This window comes from Aulonocara stuartgranti, assembly GCF_965226115.1.
Source record: "Aulonocara stuartgranti genome assembly, chromosome: 7".
In the NCBI taxonomy this organism is placed as follows: domain Eukaryota; kingdom Metazoa; phylum Chordata; class Actinopteri; order Cichliformes; family Cichlidae; genus Aulonocara; species Aulonocara stuartgranti.
In genome coordinates this window covers 42,200,338-42,222,317 of record NC_138945.1, presented here as the reverse complement: position 1 = coordinate 42,222,317, position 21,980 = coordinate 42,200,338, and the positions used below count along the sequence as shown (strand labels likewise).

The 21,980-nt window shown below is 40.4% G+C and overlaps 1 protein-coding gene across 6 annotated transcripts in view; it reads left to right on the top strand.

The window, feature by feature from the left end:
- The window catches only part of ptprz1a (protein tyrosine phosphatase receptor type Z1a), a 95,503-nt gene that overhangs the window by 21,504 nt on the left and 52,019 nt on the right, over positions 1-21,980 (top strand). For all 6 annotated transcript variants that reach the window (XR_014277832.1, XM_082540789.1, XM_082540790.1 and 3 more), the window contains exons 3-8: positions 4,670-4,849; positions 7,165-7,316; positions 7,885-7,980; positions 9,461-9,527; positions 9,607-9,764; positions 16,725-16,875. Coding sequence is in view for 5 of the 6 variants with exons in the window: in XM_082540789.1 (XP_082396915.1) it covers positions 4,670-4,849; positions 7,165-7,316; positions 7,885-7,980; positions 9,461-9,527; positions 9,607-9,764; positions 16,725-16,875 (804 nt within the window). In the remaining variant the exon portion in view is untranslated. The remainder of the gene's footprint in view (positions 1-4,669; positions 4,850-7,164; positions 7,317-7,884; positions 7,981-9,460; positions 9,528-9,606; positions 9,765-16,724; positions 16,876-21,980) is intronic.

Genomic DNA, 21,980 nt, shown 5'->3' with positions numbered 1-21,980 from the left:
TTGTTTTATTTGTTTAAAGTTTGTGGCAAGCCTATTCATGCTGTTATGCATTAAGCAAACACCAAAAGAGTATGGTAGGTATAGAAGCTCTAGCTAAAATAAAGAGTCTCAGTGGCATGTAAAGGAACAAAGAGCAGAAAGATAAATCTAAAAGACTTCCACACCCAGTACTGGACATCACTACCAACAATACAGACTGCATTGCCCTTTAGCTGCTGTTACATTAATCTTGAAACTTGATTTTTAGGCGAGAGGTTTCTTCCCTTTATGTGTTCTTAATGATCAAATACGGGCCTATCAGACTGCCAGTTTTTGTTTTGAAAGATTCATGTTTCCAAAAAAGAAAGGGGGGAAAAGGAAAAACTGGTGATAAACTGACTTTTCTTCTGTCACCATTAGAGCTGCACGATTAATCGTTAGAAAATCGCGATCTCGATTCATACTTATGAGCGATCTCATTTCCAAATGACAACGATTTACAAAAAGAAAAAGAAAAAAGATGACGACGACTGTACCGCATTTTGATCCGGGACGTAATCTGCATGAAAACAAGCGCTCACTCTTCCTGCTCAACAAATGACAAGGGCGGAGCCTTATACCACGGTTTCTGAATCCCTGATGGATTCACTAAGTACATAAGTACATCAGTTTGATGACATCTGATGTACTCATGGATCTTTGTATTTTTATTGTGGACAGTGGTTCTGGTAGTGGCTATATAAATGATAGACAACTGTTAGATTGATAAATGTAAGGTTTTCCTACTTGATATTCAGTTTTTGTTGAAAAAAAAGGGGTCAGTTTCAACAAAAAATCTAAATTTGTTTCAAAGAGGAGAATACAATGCTCTCACAGTTACCCCAAGATAAAAGGAGTGATATTCTGATGTTGGAGTTTTCATGAACGTGAACTGTGCTGAAAACTGCTTCTCTGACTGAGCAAACACAAATGAATTAAACAAGCATGTTCTGACTTCTCCGATCATTCTCTAAAGTGGAAATGACTTCTCCATATTTTTAAGTTGGTTTTTGTTATGAATTCAAAATGATGTCACAAATTGGGCAGATGTCTTAACAATCATTTTAGTAACATACTCTGGACTGCATACTTTTATAAACAGGATTTTAACAGTAATCTCAGGATCAATGAATATATACAGTATATTCCAAATATTTTATAAATATTTCGTATTTAATTGTATTAAAAGACAAAACACATCAATAGCATTCACTAAGAAAGTTTTAGAGACTGGCTGAGATGGCGTGTTGCTTCTTCTCTGTAGAAAGCTCTTGCTTCACGATCTTTAAGAGGTGGCGATAGTTTCAATGTAATACAAATGAAGCGTGGCTGTGGAACATCAAGCACTTAATAAGAAAAGCAAAAAACCCTCATTTTAACATTGTCATAAAGTTCAGGAAATACAAAGAAGAGAATTGTTTATATAATGGTGTTCTGTAAATACTTTGTCAATAATTCCTACACCTTTGACACATCACAAGCATCACTTTCAGTCTTCTGTCTGGCTTCCCACAGAGTTGACATTCGCAAACCTGAAACAATGACTTGGTGATGTTCCGGGGTAGGATGAGAGCCATCTTTTCAATTTCTTCCATGTACAAGTCGGCCACAATGGGAGAAATTGGGGAGCCCATGGCACACCCATGTTTCTGTGTGTAGTACTGACCCTTGTATGTAAAATATGTGTAATGAAGACAGTTCCAAAGGTAAACACACTTGGTCGATGCTGAGAGTAGTCCTGTTGCAGAGGATGAGGTCATCCTGTAATCTCTTACAAACTACCTCCAACGCTTCCGTGACTGGAATACAAATAAAGACACATGTAACATCATATAAGGCCATTGTTTCATCTGCTCCTGTAATGACATCTCGCACCTTCTCAACAAAATCCAAAATGTTCTGGATGTGGTGTCCAGAGCTGCCTACCAAGGGGTTGAGAATCAAAGACAAAAGATTTTAAGATGTCATAGGTGACATAGTTGATTATACAGACAATTGGTTTTAAAGGTGTGCACTTTTTACCAATCTTCTGTAAACCATACAGACTTGGTGTAGATTCCCCTGGGTATAGCCCTGGGTATGATGTCCAGTTAGTGTTGTCTTGTTCTAACTGTTTCAGACAATCTATCACCCTCTTCCTGTAACCACTTCCTGGGTTTCATTTTAGGGGTTCATAACTATTTTTGTTACTGAGCAGTGGCAAAAGGATGTTCTAGTGAGTTCTATGCTAAGCAAAGCCATAAAGGAACAAAGTTATATTAGACACTGGTCTGAAACTGATTAACAACCTAATCTGGTCAGCTACTTCAGCGGTCCCCAACCCCCGGGCTCGGACCGGTACTGGTCCGTGCGTCGTTTGGTACCGGGCCGCGAGAGTTGAGGCTCAGGTGTGAAATGTATGGTTTTCAGGGTTTTTATTGGTTTTCAGCGTTATTTTGTTATCGTTTTTATCATTAACTCTGTTTTCCTGGGTCTTTTCACGTGTGTTATGAATAAATCTTCTTTTTTTTCGGTACCGGTACTAGTTTTATTTTGTTGTATGTATCCGCGACACCTTAAAGGCCGGTCCATGAAAATATTGTCGGGCATAAACCGGTCCGTGGCGCAAAAAAGGTTGGAGACCGCTGTCCTACTTAACTGACGAGATCAATGTTACAAGTCAGTTAAACTTCAATATCACAGAAGTTTAACTGACTTGATGCTATACTATGATTAAAAAGTGTTCTTTTAATTTTTGTAAAACGTGCACGGTGCATAAACACCTTGCATCCCCACGCACGGGGCGATCCACGCTAACTTGCTAACGGAGATTTGCCGCGTTAATGCGGTTATGGCATTAACGTCATTTTAACGAGATTAACGTTGACAGCACTAGTATATATGGATAAAGTACACATCATTTGCGTATGTTTAATCTATGTTTAAATGTCCCTTAGCATAATGTCCCTTGACCAGACACCTTTGGTAAGCACACAAACTTTTAGCATAATTTTTCTGCTGACTTTAAAAGTTATTGGTTTTGGCAGGTTTGAGGTAATCACTTTGGAAAAATGTCGGTCTGTTTTATCCTTTCCACAACCAGCTTTGATCTGTGTTGTGTATCATTGCCCTATTGAAACGCTGAACACATTTGAACTGTTTTATTTCATTTTATCCACTTTGTACCAGTTCCGCTGGCAGCAATATTCCCCCAGTTCCAACCCAATATTTACCAGTTGGTACTATTTTCCCTGTGGTTAAGTACCTTAGCTTTATAAGTAAAGGTGAGCTAATCTGAGTTGATGTACAGTAGCTAGTATCACCAAAGGTTTTACACCCTGTGGTCTATCCAGATCTTTTCATACTGCTCAGATGACACAGAACAAACCAAAAACAAGAAAACACATTGCTATTGTGTAATAACACCCTGACATAGTTTTTAGGGTCAGATTTCTGAGGGAAACAATGTGTATAGAAGTCCCTTCTTTTCCAAAAGATTCTATATCATACAATGTTTTGATGATGCTGTGATGAACACTGGGGTGGCTCAGGAGGTAGAATGGGTCAGAAGGTTGGTGGTTTGATCCCTGGCTGCTCCAGTCTGCATGCCAAATATCCTTGGGCAAGATTCGAACCTCAAGTTGCTCTCTGAAGCATCCATCAGAGTATGTGTAATGTGTAATGTGTGTGAATGTCAGATAGAAAGCACTTATGTAAAACCATACGGAAAAGTGCTTGTGTGAATGGGTGAATGAGGTGAATGAGGTATTGTGCGAAGCGTTTTGAGTGCTTCAAGAGAGTAGAAAAGCGCTATATTAGAATGAGTCCATTTGCCATTTAACACTGCTTTTGTCCAGAAATGTTACAGATGTGTATACTGTCTGTTCTATAGCAGCATGTGGCTCACGTAATATTAAAGAAAAAACAGTTTAAGTCTTGAGCTCTGCTTAAGCATTTGCATTTATTTTGTTTCTCCATTCATTTATCTTTGTTTTTCCAACAGTGCGCTCACTGGTTTAACTTAACTTCTACAAAAATCAGCAGAGAAATGAGAAGTGCTTCACGTATTTAATCAACCACAAAACTTCTTTACTTATTAAGTGCAAGATTTGTTATCATATTGCAAATTTCAGAAAAAGTCATTGTAATTCATTTCCCAGATTAACTCTAATGATAAGGTACAAAGTTTACATGAATTCACAAAATGGTAAAATGTCAATTTTTTTGTATTGGAGTTTGTATTGTATTTTTTGTAGACATTTCTATATTAGATGGAGGAAAACAGGAATTTATTCTGTCATTTAAATGTTTATCTATTAGTTAATTACTTTGGTGTAGTATGAATGGACATGGAAGAGGTCTTTATTAATAGAAAAAGCTTGAAATGTCTGAAAATCTAATTAAAGGTTTAAACTCTATGCCTTCCTTCACATTTTTGAAGCTGTCCAGTGGGCAGGGCCAATTCTGGGCCCCAGGCCTTACTTTTGTGACACCCCTGAACTCGAGAGAGTCACCTACTCAACTGAAAATTATTGAAAGTAACAACTTTCACTTTTCACTATTTTTTAAAATTTATTTTGGGTTTGATTATTATTTGGTTGTCTTTCCACCAAGATCTACACCGCCCCAAAATGATTTATCTGAACACTAATTGTCTATATACACACTCCAGGAACATTAAACCAGAACAACTGGGCCAAGAAGTTTCCATCCTGCAGCAACGCCAAGCAGTCTCCCATCAACATAGAACAGAACCTGGCCCAGGTGAAACTACAGTACCAGAAGTTGAGCTTTGATGGCTGGGAGAATCTGACAACTAACAGAACAACAATCAAGAATGATGGCAAGACTGGTAATAACAGTAATGCTTTGGATTGTTTTTTTTGTTTTTTTTTTTGTTGTTGTTGTTGTTGTTTTCTAGAACAATGAGAATTTTGATCTAGTTTGGTCAGTTCTACATATTCACATATACTTATATCTCAACTACTGTATGGAATAAAATAGACATTTTACACACATTATGATCGCCAGTGGAGGAGTCCTTTTGAGCCTAGCAACTGATTTTTTTTCCTCCTCAGACAATAAAATTGAAATCTTGGAATATATTAACAGCATTTATTAGAGCACCAGCCAATGTAATTTTTAAGTCATAGCTCCTATAAATTAAGAGATTGGCACTATAACTACTATATAATTTTTTGGTTTCTGTAAGGGTCACCTGTATGTGCAAGCTCAAAATTATATATTTATTGCTACATTATAATTATTGTTATCCATTAAATTTCAAATTGTCTTTTACAAACAAGTAGAAAATAGTAAAGCACATTCTCATTTTTAAAGTAATTATTTACTTCCATCACTGAACAGAACAATGTCTTTTTGTGGTTGAAAGATTCATTCATTTCTGACTTCTTAAGTCCACAAGCTGAAATTTAGATATAAAAATGTGAATTTTTAAAAAATTAGGACAGGCTAATAAAAAGAAAAAAAAACTGTATACTTGTACAAGTCAACAAGAATGAATTAGCAACAGGTTGAGCTAATATTTTCCTTACCTTAACGGGGAAATTAGATTTTTGCCAAGACAAAAAAACGTAACAGGCTTAAACTTACATGGATTAAATGGCACAAAGGGAGGCAAACAAAGAGAGATCACAGTTACCAAAACATATCAAAGGGACTTTTCTTCATGTGTTCAATAATCGGTGACTTAAAACAGGCTTAATATCATCAGTTCACAGTAAATAAGGTATTATCACAACAAAACCATAATTACATGACCGTGGCAACACGATGAAAACATGACCACCATTCAAAGTAAGTTTCGATTCTTGAGCGTATCTTTTTAGCAAGTTAAAGAAAAGGCGACTTTTATTCAGGTCTGTTTTATGGTAGAGTGCAGGTGCTGCTAGAGTATTAAATAGAGAAGATCATCTTTTGATATTCTGTATGTTTCTAATCCATTGTTTTCAGGACATTTTCACTGTGTTGTGGTTGAGTCTTCAATGCAGTAGGCAAAGAATAAAACTGAAAAATCTGGGATATCAAAAACTTGAAGCAGATCTACAGTCATTGCCACTGCAACATCTTGTTTCTTTTCTTTTTGCCATTCTGTTGTAGGGTTGTTCGATATAATGATATATATCGGTTTCGTATTACGTTATCGTTTGTTTCGTGGTGTCGCAAAATAAACAATTTAAGGGAATATTTTTTCAGCGTTTTGATGGTCACTGTAGTGGTAATATTAATTTCTTAAAGTTCTCTCTTTCTCTTATATTTAAAATAACCACACTACGCGACTGTTTTTACACATTGTCATTAGCAACAATGATGGTAAACCCATCGTGTGGCTCCACCTTTGGCTTGTTTATTTTCCACATAAACCTTTCACAATGAAGCTGAAGATCCTGTTGAGATTTTCAAAATAAACTGAAATGATGACAAGCAGAAGGACCATTCAAAACAAATCGAGGACCTTATTTCTAAACGAGGGGCTCCCTCTGTAGCATTGACATGGTTTGGTTTTGAAAAGTCTGACACGGACCAGAAAACTGTACTATGCAAATTATGCATGAAACCGGTCCCCACCTCAGACTCAAACACGGCAAACCTCTTCTACCACCTACGCAAGAATAGTGTGAAAGAGTATGGAGAGAGTTTATGGATGAAAAGCAAAAAAAAAAGCCATCATGTGCTAAAAATAAACCTTAGACTCAAACGTTAGAACAGGCTTTTCCCTGTGTAATAAATAATCACAAAGAAAATTCTGTCCGTTACAACTTGTGTCTAAAAATGTACAGTTTCACGCATCAGTCAAAACACTCAACTCCAAGTGTACGACGCCCACCTGAAAACACTTCACGCAAGTCGAGTTGCCCAAGATTCACAGAATTTACAGAAAATGTAAAATTTTTGTCATATATATCGTTGTCATGACAATAAATGTCTTATATTGGGATATGAGATTTTGGTCATATCGCACAGCGCTATTCTGTTGTAGACTTACTAGTATGCTTTTGCCCGACCCAGTTTGGGTCACGCAAGCTGTTGTACAAATGGCATCTCTCTTTATACATTAGTCTCAATGTAGCCTTTTAATAGCAATTATAAAATAAAGAAAACTCAGTCTCACACGTGCCATTTTTTCTCACATATCTTTTCTGTTAGTGACCGTCAATGTGGATGGTGACTTCTATGTCAGTGGAGCAGGTCTCAGGTCAAAGGTCAAGGTGGGGTGCATCACTTTCCACTGGGGGTGCTGCAATGCTTCTTCAGAGGGGTCAGAACATAGTCTGAATGGTGTCAAATACCCTCTAGAGGTGAGTCAGCTTATGTAGACTCAAATTCATCTGTTATGATCAGGAGAATTTAAACTATATCTATAAGTTCAGCTCTGTCCAGAAATGAAGCATTCAGCTATGTTAAACTCTAAGATCAATCTAAATATCATTAGCTGTCTTTATTATTGTGTTTTCATCACAGTTTTGTTCTGTCTTTATTTAATGATAGATTAATTAGTATTATTTACTATTTTTTGTTTTACCTCTGCAACCTTTGTTCCATTTTTATAATTTTATTTTCATTTTATTTGCTCTACTTAATTTAGTTTTATATTATTTCTTGTATTGTTTTGTTTACTACTTGACATGATGCATCTCAAGGCATTTACTTAAATATGATAAAAAAATAATGTTATAATATTATATAACATTATAACCAGAATTCTTATAAAGCAACAATAAAATATCATCCTAATTTAAAACAAAATCATTTCATATTTTTAAAAAGGACCTTTACAAAAAGAAATTCAGTGTCTGAATTAAACAATCTCACTGGACTGATAGACTCAACTTGTTGGTGTTTATTTTTTTCTGTTTACTCCTGTAGATGCAAATATACTGTTATGACCCACTTCGATTTGATTCTTTGGATGAAAGCATCAAGGCTGGAGGCAGAATCACAGCACTCGCTGTTCTATTTGAGGTTTGTGGTGTGTGCATGTGTTCACTACAAGGCATATTGTTATGTGCTGAGAACAGGTTTAGAGGTTTGTATGACTTGTGTGCTTAAAGAGTAAAGCATTGAAATTCAAAAAGCTATTCAATGCATGCGTGACAATAGAAGAAGAAAGGTATTACAATAATTAAAATAAAATAAAAGTTAAGCTTGAATAAGTTACTGCAATCATTGAGGAACTTAGCATGGAGCCGCTACTCCTCTGTTGAAAAGAGCTGATTGGGGGCTTTTTAATTCACAACAGGTAAACAGATGTTCAAAGTGATACTGCCAGTGTATGTAGTATCGTGGCTTTGTCCTGTCTTCCTACCCTAACCCCATCCAGTCACAGCAGATGATCATCCTGAGCCTGGATCTGTTGTAGGTTTCTTACTGTTAAAAGTTGTGTTGAGAAGTTTTTCCTTCTCACTTCCACCAAAGCACTTGTTCATAGGGGGTCATATGACCGCTGGGGTTTTCTTTGCTTTGCACACAGAGGGTCGTTTGATTCTTTATATTATTGTAGGGTCTTTACCTTACAATACAAAATGCTTTGAGGAAATTGTTGTTGTGATTTGCCACTATATAAATAACATTGAATTGAATAGTAATGTTCAATCATTAGACTGAAGGTTTATTTTTATTGTTGGTTTATGATCATTGCTGTGTTCTTGTCTGTGTGCTTATGTTCAGTGTCAGGGTTCATACTGAGCATAGTAAATACTTTTTCTTAACATGCAGTCTGCTTTGTGCAGTCATGTTGCCTCTGGCCATGTTGGCATGTTAGAACTGTGAAAGGTCAGGTTGGAACAAATCTAAGACGAATGCCTCATGTGAAACAGCAGGGAATATCTGTGTGTCTTTCCAGCTAAAGCTTGGGCATAAAAACTACCAGTTAACTACCAGTTTTGTTTCTTGCCAGCAACTTTGGCAGTAACTGGGTCATAAATAATCTTCTTCTCATCGTTTTCTTTTTTTTTCTCTCAAAATTCCAAAAATGTGAACGCTTTGTTGGTGAAAGCAGTGTAACCATGAAAGTTCTGGTTTTGAATATGTCCTATAGTCTTGTTTAATATTCCCTTTGTGTTCCTTTTGTTTTTCTTAACTTTATGGTAAAATAATAAATGGAGCATTTAACAGTGCAAGATCATACATATCTTTAGCAGAACCTATATCTAAAACATAAAATCCATGACATGATGTTATGTTTATAATTTTGAGAGGAAAGGGTTGTACGTTGTTTGTTTTATTTATTCCTTCATATTTTATTACTTTGTTAACTTACAAAGTTTCAGTCATAGGAACTTATAGTTTTACAGTATACTGGCTGTCCTGTTTATTTTCTGTTTTTTTCCCCAATGGTATTAGTGTTGTTATATTTGTTAGTAAAGCTATTTTAAGATATTCATTTAGAACCTGTATGTATATGTGTGATTTATCTGAAGTAATTATGTTTTCCTTTTCACAGATAAGCACTGAAGACAACATGAACTACGCTGCTATAATAGAAGGCATCAACAGTGTGAGCAGATATGGTACAGCAGGTGGTTTTTTGTGTTTTCTCTTACCTTTTCTTGTGTTGTGTGTTTTTAAGCTGTCTTGTTTACTGTCCAGGAAAGAGTGCCAGGGTTTCACCCTTCACCCTGCAAGGTCTTCTGCCAAACTCCACTGAAAAATACTTTATCTATAATGGCTCTCTGACTACGCCACCTTGCAGCGAGATTGTTGAGTGGATCATCTTCAAGAACACAGTAGCCATCTCCGATGACCAGGTGACAAATCCAGTTCCAGTACATTTAAATTAAAATGTATACATTTTCACTTTCTATTTTGAAATCTGCTTCAAATCCTGCATGTTGTTTATTATTTTTATATTCTTGTTTTAAATGGTAACCTTCTTTATATTGATTTCTAAATGACTGCACCACTTTAGGCAATAAAATATGATGCTAGCTTTTACTGTAAACATACAGTAGAATTTAAACATATTGTAAACATAACTTTCTCAGTATAATAGAGGGGTCTTTTTGCCTTAAGTGGCTCGACAAAACCTAAAAGCCCAGTTGGAGATAATGGGTATCATGACGGAAGTTATCTGAAGTTTCTATTAGGCTAGGCTTTCACCTTCAGGGTCTGTGCATGCTCACTCTAAAAATACAGTGGCTTGCAAAAGTATTCGACCCCCTTGAACTTTCCCACATTTTGTCACATTACAGCCACAAACATGAATCAATTTTATTGGAATTCCACATGAAAGACCAACACAAAGTGGTGTACACGTGAGAAGTGGAACAAAAATCACACATGATTCCAAACATTTTTTACAAATAAATAACTGCAAAGTGGGGTGTGTGTAATTATTCAGCCCCCTGAGTCAATACTTTGTAGAACCACCTTTTGCGTTTGTGAACAGCAGTTTTCAGATCTTGCCACAGGTTCTCGATTGGATTTAGATCTGGACTTTGACTGGGCCATTCTAACACATGGATATGTTTTGTTTTAAACCGTTCCATTGTTGCCCTGGCTTTATGTTTAGGGTCGTTGTCCTGCTGGAAGGTGAACCTCTGCCCCAGTCTCAAGTCTTTTGCAGACTCCAAGAGGTTTTCTTCCAAGATTGCCCTGTATTTGGCTCCATCCATCTTCCCATCAACTCTGACCAGCTTCCCTGTCCCTGCTGAAGAGAAGCACCCCCAGAGCATGATGCTGCCACCACCATATTTGACAGTATGGTGTGTTCAGAGTGATGTGCAGTGTTAGTTTTCCGCCACACATAGCGTTTTGTATTTTGGCCAAAAAGTTCCATTTTGGTCTCATCTGACCAGAGCACCTTCTTCCACATGTTTGCTGTGTCCCCCACATGGCTTGTGGCAAACTGCAAACGGCACTTCTTATGGTTTTCTGTTAACAATGGCTTTCTTCTTGCCACTCTTCCATAAAGGCCAACTTTGTGCAGTGCACGACTAATAGTTATCCTATGGACAGATTCCCCCACCTGAGCTGTAGATCTCTGCAGCTCGTCCAGAGTCACCATGGGCCTCTTGGCTGCATTTCTGATCAGCGCTCTCCTTGTTCGGCATGTGAGTTTAGGTGGACGGCCTTGTCTTGGTAGGTTTACAGTTGTGCCATACTCCTTCCATTTCTGAACGATCGCTTGAACAGTGCTCCGTGGGATGTTCAAGGCTTGGGAAATCTTGTTGTAGCCTAAGCCTGCTTTACATTTCTCAATAACTTTATCCCTGACCTGTCTGGTGTGTTCTTTGGACTTCATGGTGTTGTTGCTCCTAATATTCTCTTAGACAACCTCTGAGGCCGTCACAGGGCAGCTGTATTTGTACTGACATTAGATCACACACAGGTGCACTCTATTTAGTCATTAGCACTCATCAGGCAATGTCTATGGGCAACTGACTGCACTCAGCAGGACAACGACCCTAAACATAAAGCCAGGGCAACAATGGAACGGTTTAAAACAAAACATATCCATGTGTTAGAATGGCCCAGTCAAAGTCCAGATCTAAATCCAATCGAGAACCTGTGGCAAGATCTGAAAACTGCTGTTCACAAACGCAAAAGGTGGTTCTACAAAGTATTGACTCAGGGGGCTGAATAATTACACACACCCCACTTTTCAGTTATTTATTTGTAAAAAATGTTTGGAATCATGTATGATTTTCGTTCCACTTCTCACGTGTACACCACTTTGTGTTGGTCTTTCACGTGGAATTCCAATAAAACTGATTCATGTTTGTGGCTGTAATGTGACAAAATGTGGGAAAGTTCAAGGGGACCGAATACTTTTGAAAGCCACTGTAGGTGTTTTGTGGTTCATGTAACTCTGTTTCCACACAGAATGAGCTTGGAGTCCTGCTGGCTATTTACATTTAAACATTAAAGGTTACCATCCATTAACCTAATAAATAAAATTAAAAGACAGGGAAACAGTTTATTGGCAGATCATAGTGGAAATAAGTTTATTGCTTGAATAGACAGTATTGTTTTGTGTTTTGTGTTCTAAAAGCTGTAATTCCAACAGTGTAAAACACACACAGTTTGCATCACACTGGACAAATCACCACATTAAACAATAAACTGAAGTTGGTGTCATAAACACTAACAACTACATGGGGAAGGGGGCAGATGGGATGGACACTCACTGAAAACTGCGACTCGATAGAGGAATCGATAGAAAAAACCCCAAAACAATTATTCCTATGTTCGTAAGCAACCCTTTAAAGAGATATTTAGGTTTCACAACAGAGAGGGGCAAGAGAGAGAGAAAGGGCGAGACAGACAGAGCATGACTGAACCCCATACAGAAGCAGTCTTTGCTTCAAACAATTATTGGCTTACAGAAGGTTTCTGAGCTATTCAGACTTGATGAAGCACATTAGACCCACATAATTGCATGTACCTGCACAAACATGTAGATGCATACAAAAGGTTTTCAACAAAAACATTCCACCATGATCCCTGCTGAGGACCAGATGTTGTTTTCAACCTGACTCATTCACTTCAAACACAGCTACCATTAGATAGGTTTCACTCTGGTGAACTGGTGACTCGGCAACACAAAAAGACCTGGATGTCCATGGAAGACAACAGTGGTGGGTGATCACAGAATCATTTCCATGGTGAAGAGAAACCCCTTCACAACAGCCAACCAAGTGAACAACACTCTCCAGGAGGCATATCAATATCCAAGTCTACCATAAAGAGAAGAGTGCTTGAAAGTAAATACAGAGGGTTCACTGGAAGGTGCAAGCAACTCATAAACTTTAAGGCTAGATTAGATTTTACTAAAACACATCTAAAAAGCACAGAATGATGGCAAGAAAAGAGTATGGAGAGGGCATGGAACAGCTCACAATCCAAAGCATATCCAGGCAATATGATGGCTTGGCCGTGCATGGCTGCCAAAGGCACTGGGACACTAGTGTCTGACACAGGACAGAAGCAGCCGAATGAATTCGGAGTTTTTCAGAGACATGCTGTCTGCTCACATCCAGCTAAATGGAGTCAAATTGATTGGGTTTCATAATACAGATGGACAATGACCCAAAACATACAGCCTAAGCAACACAGGAGTTTATTAAAGGAAAGAATTGGAATATTGTTGAATGGCCAAGTCAGTCACCTGATCTCAACCCTTTTGAGCATTTCAATTGCTGAAGACATCTCTGTGCAGAAGCCCCACGCTGGCAGCTAATATATATATATATATATATATATATATATATAAAACACCCAGCGCGCCCCTGCGGGCGGTTTATCCTTCAAGCTCGGGTCCTCTACCAGAGGCCTGGGAGCTTGAGGGTCCTGCGCAGTATCTTAGCTGTTCCCAGGACTGCGCTCTTCTGGACAGAGATCTCCGATGTTGTTCCCGGGATCTGCTGGAGCCACTCGCCTAGCTTGGGAGTCACCGCACCTAGTGCTCCGATTACCACGGGGACCACCGTTACCTTCACCCTCCACATCCTCTCGAGCTCTTCTCTGAGCCCTTGGTATTTCTCCAGCTTCTCGTGTTCCTTCTTCCTGATATTGCTGTCATTCGGAACCGCTACATCGATCACTACGGCCGTCTTCTTCTGTTTGTCTACCACCACTATGTCCGGTTGGTTAGCCACCACCATTTTGTCCGTCTGTATCTGGAAGTCCCACAGGATCTTAGCTCGGTCATTCTCCACCACCCTTGGGGGCATCTCCCATTTTGACCTCGGGACTTCTAGGTTATACTCGGCACAGATGTTCCTGTACACTATGCCGGCCACTTGGTTATGGCGTTCCATGTATGCCTTGCCTGCTAGCATCTTGCACCCTGCTGTTATGTGCTGGATTGTCTCTGGGGCATCTTTACACAGCCTGCACCTGGGGTCTTGCCTGGTGTGATAGACCCCAGCCTCTATGGATCTTGTACTCAGAGCTTGTTCTTGTGCTGCCATGATTAGTGCCTCTGTGCTGTCTTTCAGTCCAGCTTTGTCCAGCCACTGGTAGGATTTCTGGATATCAGCCACCTCCTCTATCTGCCGGTGGTACATACCGTGCAGGGGCCTGTCCTTCCATGATGGTTCCTCGTCTCCCTCCTCTTTCTTGGGTTTCTGCTGCCTGAGGTATTCACTGAGCACTCGGTCAGTTGGGGCCATCTTCCCAATGTATTCTTGGATGTTCCTTGTCTCATCCTGGACTGTGGTGCTGACACTCACCAGTCCCCGGCCCCCTTCCTTCCGCTTAGCGTACAGCCTCAGGGTGCTGGACTTGGGGTGAAACCCTCCATGCATGGTAAGGAGCTTTCTTGTCTTTATGTCAGTGGCTTCTATCTCCTCCTTTGGCCAGCCTATTACCCCAGCAGGGTACCTGATCACGGGCAGGGCGTACGTGTTGATGGCCCGGATCTTGTTCTTACCATTCAGCTGACTCCTCAGGACTTGCCTGACCCTCTGCAGGTACTTGGTGGTTGCAGCCTTTCTAGCGGCCTCTTCATGGTTCCCATTTGCCTGCGGGATCCCCAGGTACTTGTAACTGTCCTCTATGTCTGCAATGTTGCCTTCTGGTAGTTCAATCCCCTCAGTTCTGACTACCTTCCCTCTCTTTGTTACCATCCGACTACACTTCTCCAGTCCGAACGACATTCCAATGTCATTGCTGTATAGCCTGGTAGTGTGGATCAGTGAATCGATGTCTCGTTCACTCTTGGCATACAGCTTGATGTCATCCATGTACAGGAGGTGGCTGACAACTGCTCCGTTCCGTAGTCGGTATCCGTAGCCAGTCTTGTTAATGATCTCACTGAGGGGGTTCAGGCCTATGCAGAACAGCAGTGGGGACAGAGCATCTCCTTGGTAGATCCCGCACTTGATGGTAACTTGTGCTATGGGCTTGGAGTTGGCCTCTAGTGTTGTACGCCACATCCCCATTGAGTTCCTGATGAAGGCTCTTAGGGTCCCATTGATCTTGTACAATTCTAGGCATTCCAGTATCCAGCTGTGGGGCATTGAGTCATAGGCCTTCTTGTAATCAATCCAGGCAGTGCACAGGTTGGTCAGTCTGGTCTTGCAGTCTCGGCTGATTGTTCTGTCTACCAGTAGCTGGTGTTTTGCACCTCTGGTATTCTTGCCAATTCCTTTCTGTGTCCCGCTCATGTATTGACCCATGTGCCTGTTCATCTTAGCCGATATGATGCCTGACAGGAGCTTCCATGTAGTACTGAGGCAGGTTATTGGTCGGTAGTTGGAGGGGACCGGTCCCTTCTTGGGGTCCTTGGAGATCAGGACCGTCCGGCCTTCAGTTAGCCATTCCGGGTGTCTCTCGTTAACTAGCAGCTGGTTCATTTGTGCTGCCAGACGCTCGTGGAGTGCAGTCAGCTTCTTCAGCCAGTAGGCGTGAACCATGTCGGGCCCTGGTGCTGTCCAACTCTTCATACTGGAGACCCTTTCTTGGATATCTGCCACTGTGATGGTTACTGGACCCTGTTCAGGGAGGTCGCTGTGGTCTGCCCTCAGATCCACTAGCCACTGAGCATTGCCGTTATGGGTTGCATCCTTCTCCCATATGCTCTTCCAGTATTGCTCCGTCTCCAGCCTTGGTGGTGCTGTTCTCTTATTGTTCCCTTGCCACTGAGAGTACACCTTTGCTGGTTCTGTGGAGAACAGCTGGTTTATTCTCCTGCCTTCTATCTCTCTGGTGTACCTCCTCAAGCGGCTGGCCAAGGCTGTGAGTCTTTGCTTGGCAGTTTCCAAGGCCTCAGGTATGGACAGCTTGCTGTATTTCTTAGGCACCTTATTTGTCGCACCTTTCTGCAACTCCGTTAGTTGGCTAACCTCCCTCCGTGCTACTTTGATCTTGCCCTCTAGCCTCCTTCTCCATGGAGGGTACTGCCCCTTGTGGCTGTTCAACTTGTAGCCAAGCATCTCACTGATCACTGCTGCCGTATTGTAGATCAGCTTGTTAGTGTCGGTAATCGTGGTTGTAGGTATTGCCCGTAGTGCTGCATTAACATCATCTAGCAGACCTTCTGAGGGTACTTCACGTAATCTTGGTAACCGGCTACGGGGGATCCAGGTTTCAAGCTTGGCCATGATCCTATTTTTCAGGTCAGCTCCTCTCGCACTCAACGATCCTTCTCCTATCGCACTTGGGGCTATGTACCCAATCTCGGGTGGGGGTGATGATATCTCCCCCCTGACCTGGCGTCCTGACTCCTCCTTGCCGTAGCATTTGTGTTGTACCTCGTCAATCTCTAGCTGTGAGAGCATATATATATGTATATATATATATATATATATATATATATACATATATATATATATATATATATATATATATATATATATAAAGATTATTTGGAACTGTGAGTGATGCAAAGCTGATGTAGTAAAGTGCAAAAAAAATAATGTTGGAAATTAGATTAGCGAGTCACCTTTGAGTCTTTAGTGGGGCATGTAGTCAGATATAGTTTTGAAGTTTGAATACCTTAAAAGAATCTTTTATTGTTGCCCATTCTTTTTCTAAGACGTTCACCATCATAAAAATTTCGAGGAGTTTAATAAGAAATATTTTTAGGCTACCTTTTCCTTTGTTTATTTTATTCCCAAAGTCGTTTCTGTAAAAGAACCTGCTGAAATCACAACCCCACAGTTAGTGCAACCTCACAGTACAATCACTCCTAATTATTAGGTAACCATTCATGGCAGAGTGCTGAACTCATGTTTATAACTGTATTGATTCCTCTGTTGCAGCTGGTAATGTTCTGTGAGGTGATGACGATGCAGCAGGCTGGATATGTGATGCTGATGGACTACCTGCAGAACAACTACAGGGAGCAGCAGGAGCAATTTATGGGTCTGGTGTTCTCCTCTTATACGGGCACTGAGGAGATCTTCACACGGGGTTTGTATCCAGATTTTTGTTTCTTAGGACAGTCATTTATACCAAGGGCTCTAGTCATCTGAATGAAATCGTATTTGACTGAAAACTAGTGATGTGCGGATCGATACTGAAATATCGATTCCTCCAATACCAGTCATTTATGTTCTAGAATCGATTCTCATATTAAAATATCAATATTTTAGTAATTTAGGGTAAATTTGTAGTTTATCATTAACAGGAACACAGTGGAAAGCAGCTATATCATTTGGATTGTCTACATTGGAAGGAACTACTTTCTCTTCCGCCTTTCATAGTCATGTATTTTACCTCCACAAACAGCCAAGACGCGGTTTGCGATACATGTGGCAAGACCACTAACCTCGTCAAACACCTCACTGTAAATCATATCACAGAATATGACGAGCGTATGTTGAGTCGAACTGAAGAGGAGGAGAGGGGTAGGTGCCGCTAGGGCGAGACAGATGTCTCTCGCGGAGGCCTTTAGTGCTGCAGCCAGGCAACATGCTCAAATGGCACACAACTTCAGTTTTTTATATGATAATTCTGCATTATTAAGTGATAAGAACAAGTAATCTGAGGTCCTGTAATCATTATGAAGCTATAATTTGAGATACAATAAAAGATACAGTAAAAAAAAAAAGTTTTTGTACAACGTATCGGTATCGGATCAGTATCACCGATGCCACCCTGAATTTTACTTGGTATTGGATCGGAAAGGAAATCAGTGGTATCGCACATCACTACTTGCAAATGTTTTCTCTGATTAAATACATCAGCTGAATTGTGTAGAATACACAGTGTTTGCCTTTTTAACCTAAAGACATATAAAGCTAGTATTTGCAGAATTTTAAATAATTTTAACTTTGTTATTTAAAATTGAAATCATGATATACTTTTTAGACTAAATCATATTCCATATGCATGAAGCAGGTTGAAGCATTAGTTGAGGCAGAGCTACTAACAGAGGTTGACGCCTGTAAATCTTTGGGCTGGATGTACCTGTCGTCATAAAATTATTACCTGAAATAAGTTAACACAAAAGTTGTTGGAGCATCCAAACAGACAGGTTTTCTTGTTGTTTTTGGTGACAGACCTTGTTGGAAGCTGAGATGTGGCGGTCAAACTACTGAAAACTTAAAAACCGTAAATCCTCCACTTTAGCCATGATAGAAACTTTTTTCACATGGTATTGATTAGTTTGGAACAAGTAGCAACTGAAGAACAGGGCTTAAAAATGAATTTAGTGTGGGATTCAGTTTTCCAATCAAGCTTACTAGAATTACCATTTAACTTTCTTAAATATGGGGACCTGTGGCTCCAAAAAATGAACATAGCAGCAGCCAAAATGCTAGATGATGGTAATGGGTGGCAGCAGAGTGGCCACCTCCATCTTACATGTACAGTAATCCAGTAATTGTAAACAGTAATTGACCTCGTAATCACAATTCTAGCTTACCTAAAGAACTTATTCAGATAAAATAACCCACCCATCACTTTAATCACACTCTAGATCTTGTTTTAACATATGGCATAGAAACTGAACATTTAACAGTGTTTTCCGAAAACCCTCTCTTGTCTGATCATTTCCTAAAAACATTTATGTTTACAATATTGATTACACAGCAGTGGGGAGTAGACTTCATCACAGTAGATGTCTTTCTGAAAGTGCTGTAACTGACTTTAAGAATATAATATACCTGCTGTTATCTTCTTCAATGCCCTGTACCAACACAGAGCAGAGCAGCTAGCTGAACGCTACTCAAACAGAGGTCGATTATCTTGTTAATAATTTTACCTCCTCACTTTGTATGACCCTGGATACTTTAGCTCTTGTGAAAAACAGCTGAAATCAAATCACAAGTACTTGACTCCTTGGTATAATTCTCAAACACATAGCTTAAAGCTGATAACTGGAGAGGAAATGGAGAGAAACCTTTTGGATGGTGCCAGTAGTATCCCATTAAGGAATGATGGCCATCTTCAACCAAAACGCTGACACAAATGTGACACAGGAACTGTCAGTCATTAGTCTCTGTCCCGCCTCTTCCCTTTGATACATGGCTACAATGCAAAATCAGGGTTTCCAAAAAGTTGATTCTGTTCATCTGGATGTAGCGTTTTGTGGGAGAAATGTTTCATCACTCATCCAAGTGACTTCTTCAGTCTCAGCTGACTGCAGGTTTCCCCAATCTTATAAACAGTACATTTGCATAATGACTGAAACCAGCCCACTGAAGGAACAGTGGGCTGGGAGGTCAGTTCCTTAATCTTAATTATGCAAATTCTTATGACCATTGATCAACAACCACTGATCAAAGCCCACTGATCAATGGCCATGAGTACCATTCACAGAGAGTTGGGGAATGGCTGCAATCACAGCATTGTAAGATGGCAAAAGATGTACCCTTAGGCCCCCTCCTTGATTCAGAGATGGTCTTTCCCTTTTCATGTAAATAGCCTCCTTGACTCCGCGCTCAAACCAGCGTTCCTCCCTGTCCAAGATGTGTACATCCTCATAATTGAAAGAGTATCCACTGGCCTGTAGGTGTGAATAGACTGCAGAGTCCTGGCCTGATGAGGTGGCTCTTCTGTGTTGTGCTATCCGCTTCGCCAGAGGTTGTTTGGTTTCCCCGATGTATAAATCCTGGCAATCCTCCAGGCACTTAACAGCGTGCACTATGTTACTCTGTTTGGGGGACCCGATCCTTGGGGTGGACCAGTTTTTGGCGCAGCGTGTTTTGGGGTTTAAAAGAGACCCGGTGTTTAGAAAAAATGCGTTTCAACTGCTCTGATACTCCTGACACATATGGGATCACTACAGGTTTTCGCTTGGGCAGCAGTTGTCCTTCTCTCCTGGATCGGCTGAAGCTTTCTTTAGGTGTCTTTCCAGCTTTGACAAAAGTCCAGCTAGGATAATCACATTTACTCAGGGCCTTCTTGATGTGCTGTTCTTCTGCCACCCTGGCCGCTGTGTCTGTGGGGATGGTATGTGCTCTGTGTTGGAGCGTCCTGATGACACCCAGTTTGTGCTCCAGTGGATGATGACAGTGAAACCTTAGATACTGATCCGTATGTGTAGGTTTACGGTACACGTCAGCTTTTAGATGTCCCTCATTACTGATGGAAATCTCACAGTCTAAGAAGGCTAACCTGCCACTTTTCATATCCTCCCTGGTGAATTTGATTTGTCGGTCCACCGAGTTAATGTGATCAGTGAATTGTGGTACGTCCTGAGATTTGATTTTTACCCAGGTGTCATCCACATACCTGAACCAATGGCTTGGTGGTGTTCCAGGGTAGGAACACCACCATGTACAAATTGGCCACGATGGATGAAACTGGGGAGCCTATGGCACACCCATGTTTCTGCCTGTAGAACTGACCCTTGTATGTGAAGTAGGTGGAATGAAGACACAGTTCCAAAAGCAAACACACTTGGTCGATGCTGAGAGTGGTCCTGTTGCTGAGGTTGGTGTCATCCTGTAATCTCTTACGGACTACCTCCAACGCTTCCGTGACTGGGATACAAGTGAAGAGAGATGTAACGTTGTACGATACCATGGTTTCATCTGCCTCCATAATGACATCTCTCACCTTCTCAACAAAATCCAGGGTGTTCTGGATGTGGTGTTCAGAGCTGCCCACCAGCGGGTTGAGGATCGAAGCCAGAAACTTGGAGGTGTTATAGGTGACCGAGTTTACGTGAAAAGGGAAAGACCATCTCTGAATCGAGGAGGGAGCCTAGGGGTACATCTTTCGCCATCTTACAATGCTGTGATTGCAGCCATTCCCCAACTCTCTGTGAATGGTACTCATGGCCATTGATCAATGGTCTTTGATCAGTGGGTTTTGGTCAGTGGTTGTTGGTCATGGGAATTTGCATAATTAAGATTAAGGAACTGACCTCCCAGCCCACTGTTCCTTCAGTGGGCTGGTTTCAGTCATTATGCAAATGTATGTTTATAAGATTGGGGAAACCTGCAGTCAGCTGAGACTGAAGAAGTCACTTGGATGAGTGACGAAACGTTTCTCCCACAAAACGCTACATCCAGATGAACAACAACTTTTTGGAGATTTACTTTCCTGGATGACTGAGAATATATCAAGACAAAATCAGGGTTAAAAGTCTGAAAGGGAGGGAAAAAATGCCCTGAAACTGAAAAGGGGGTTTGAAACTGAAAAAAGGGAATTTGAAGCCCCCCAAAAATTGAAACTGTAAAAAAACTAAATTGCATAATTTTGTAGTAAACAAACGGCAGACACCGTTGAGCCATTACAACAGATTTTAGGGTTCCCCACCTCCTGAATCCCACTTTCCTACTCATTTTCCTGTTTAGAAGCAAATTCACACTCTACAATTGAGAAAGGAAACTAGAGAGTTTCTTTTTTCATTTTTTTATTTGAGTACATTTCAGAGCCAGTGTTTTTTCACTTTTACTTGAAAAAAGAAATTGACACTTTTGCTGGAGTATTTTTAACACTAGTATCTGTACTTCTAATTAAGTACAGAATGTCTGTACGTTTTCCACTTCTGTCTGGCTTACCTAAGCTCAAAGTGGGCTGCATGTGGCTCACAATGTAAAATGAATTTGTTGACATCCCTATATACTACTCTGAAAGCAATTCTCTTTTGCAATGTGAAGCTTATTATTGACTATGTGCACGAGACAATGCTAACTTCCTGGTTTGAGACCGGATGTGGGGTTGTGCATTTCCGGTAGCTTTACTTTGCGGTCAATCGCTACTGCGAAGATATACCTCAAAATCATGTCCAAAACTCGAAAACGGAAAGATCGCGTTAAGTTACAAAGAGGAGAAGGTGGGAACACTCACCACTGTTGTGTCATAAAAAATCTAATGATCAATTTTGACGTTTAAAGAGTTTAGCAGTCCCTCGCAATAACGCGGTTCACCTTTCACCTCGCTGTTTCGCAGATTTTTTAGTGCAAGTTTGCATGCTTATCTTTTTTACGTCACATTGTGTCCTGCGTCCTGATCGCTGCAGACGATCTCCTCCGTGACGTCTCTCCTGTACAGTACAGAATCGCTGCATCGATCGCTAGCAGTGTGACTCTGAAGTGCAGCACTGTATGTCCACGATGTCC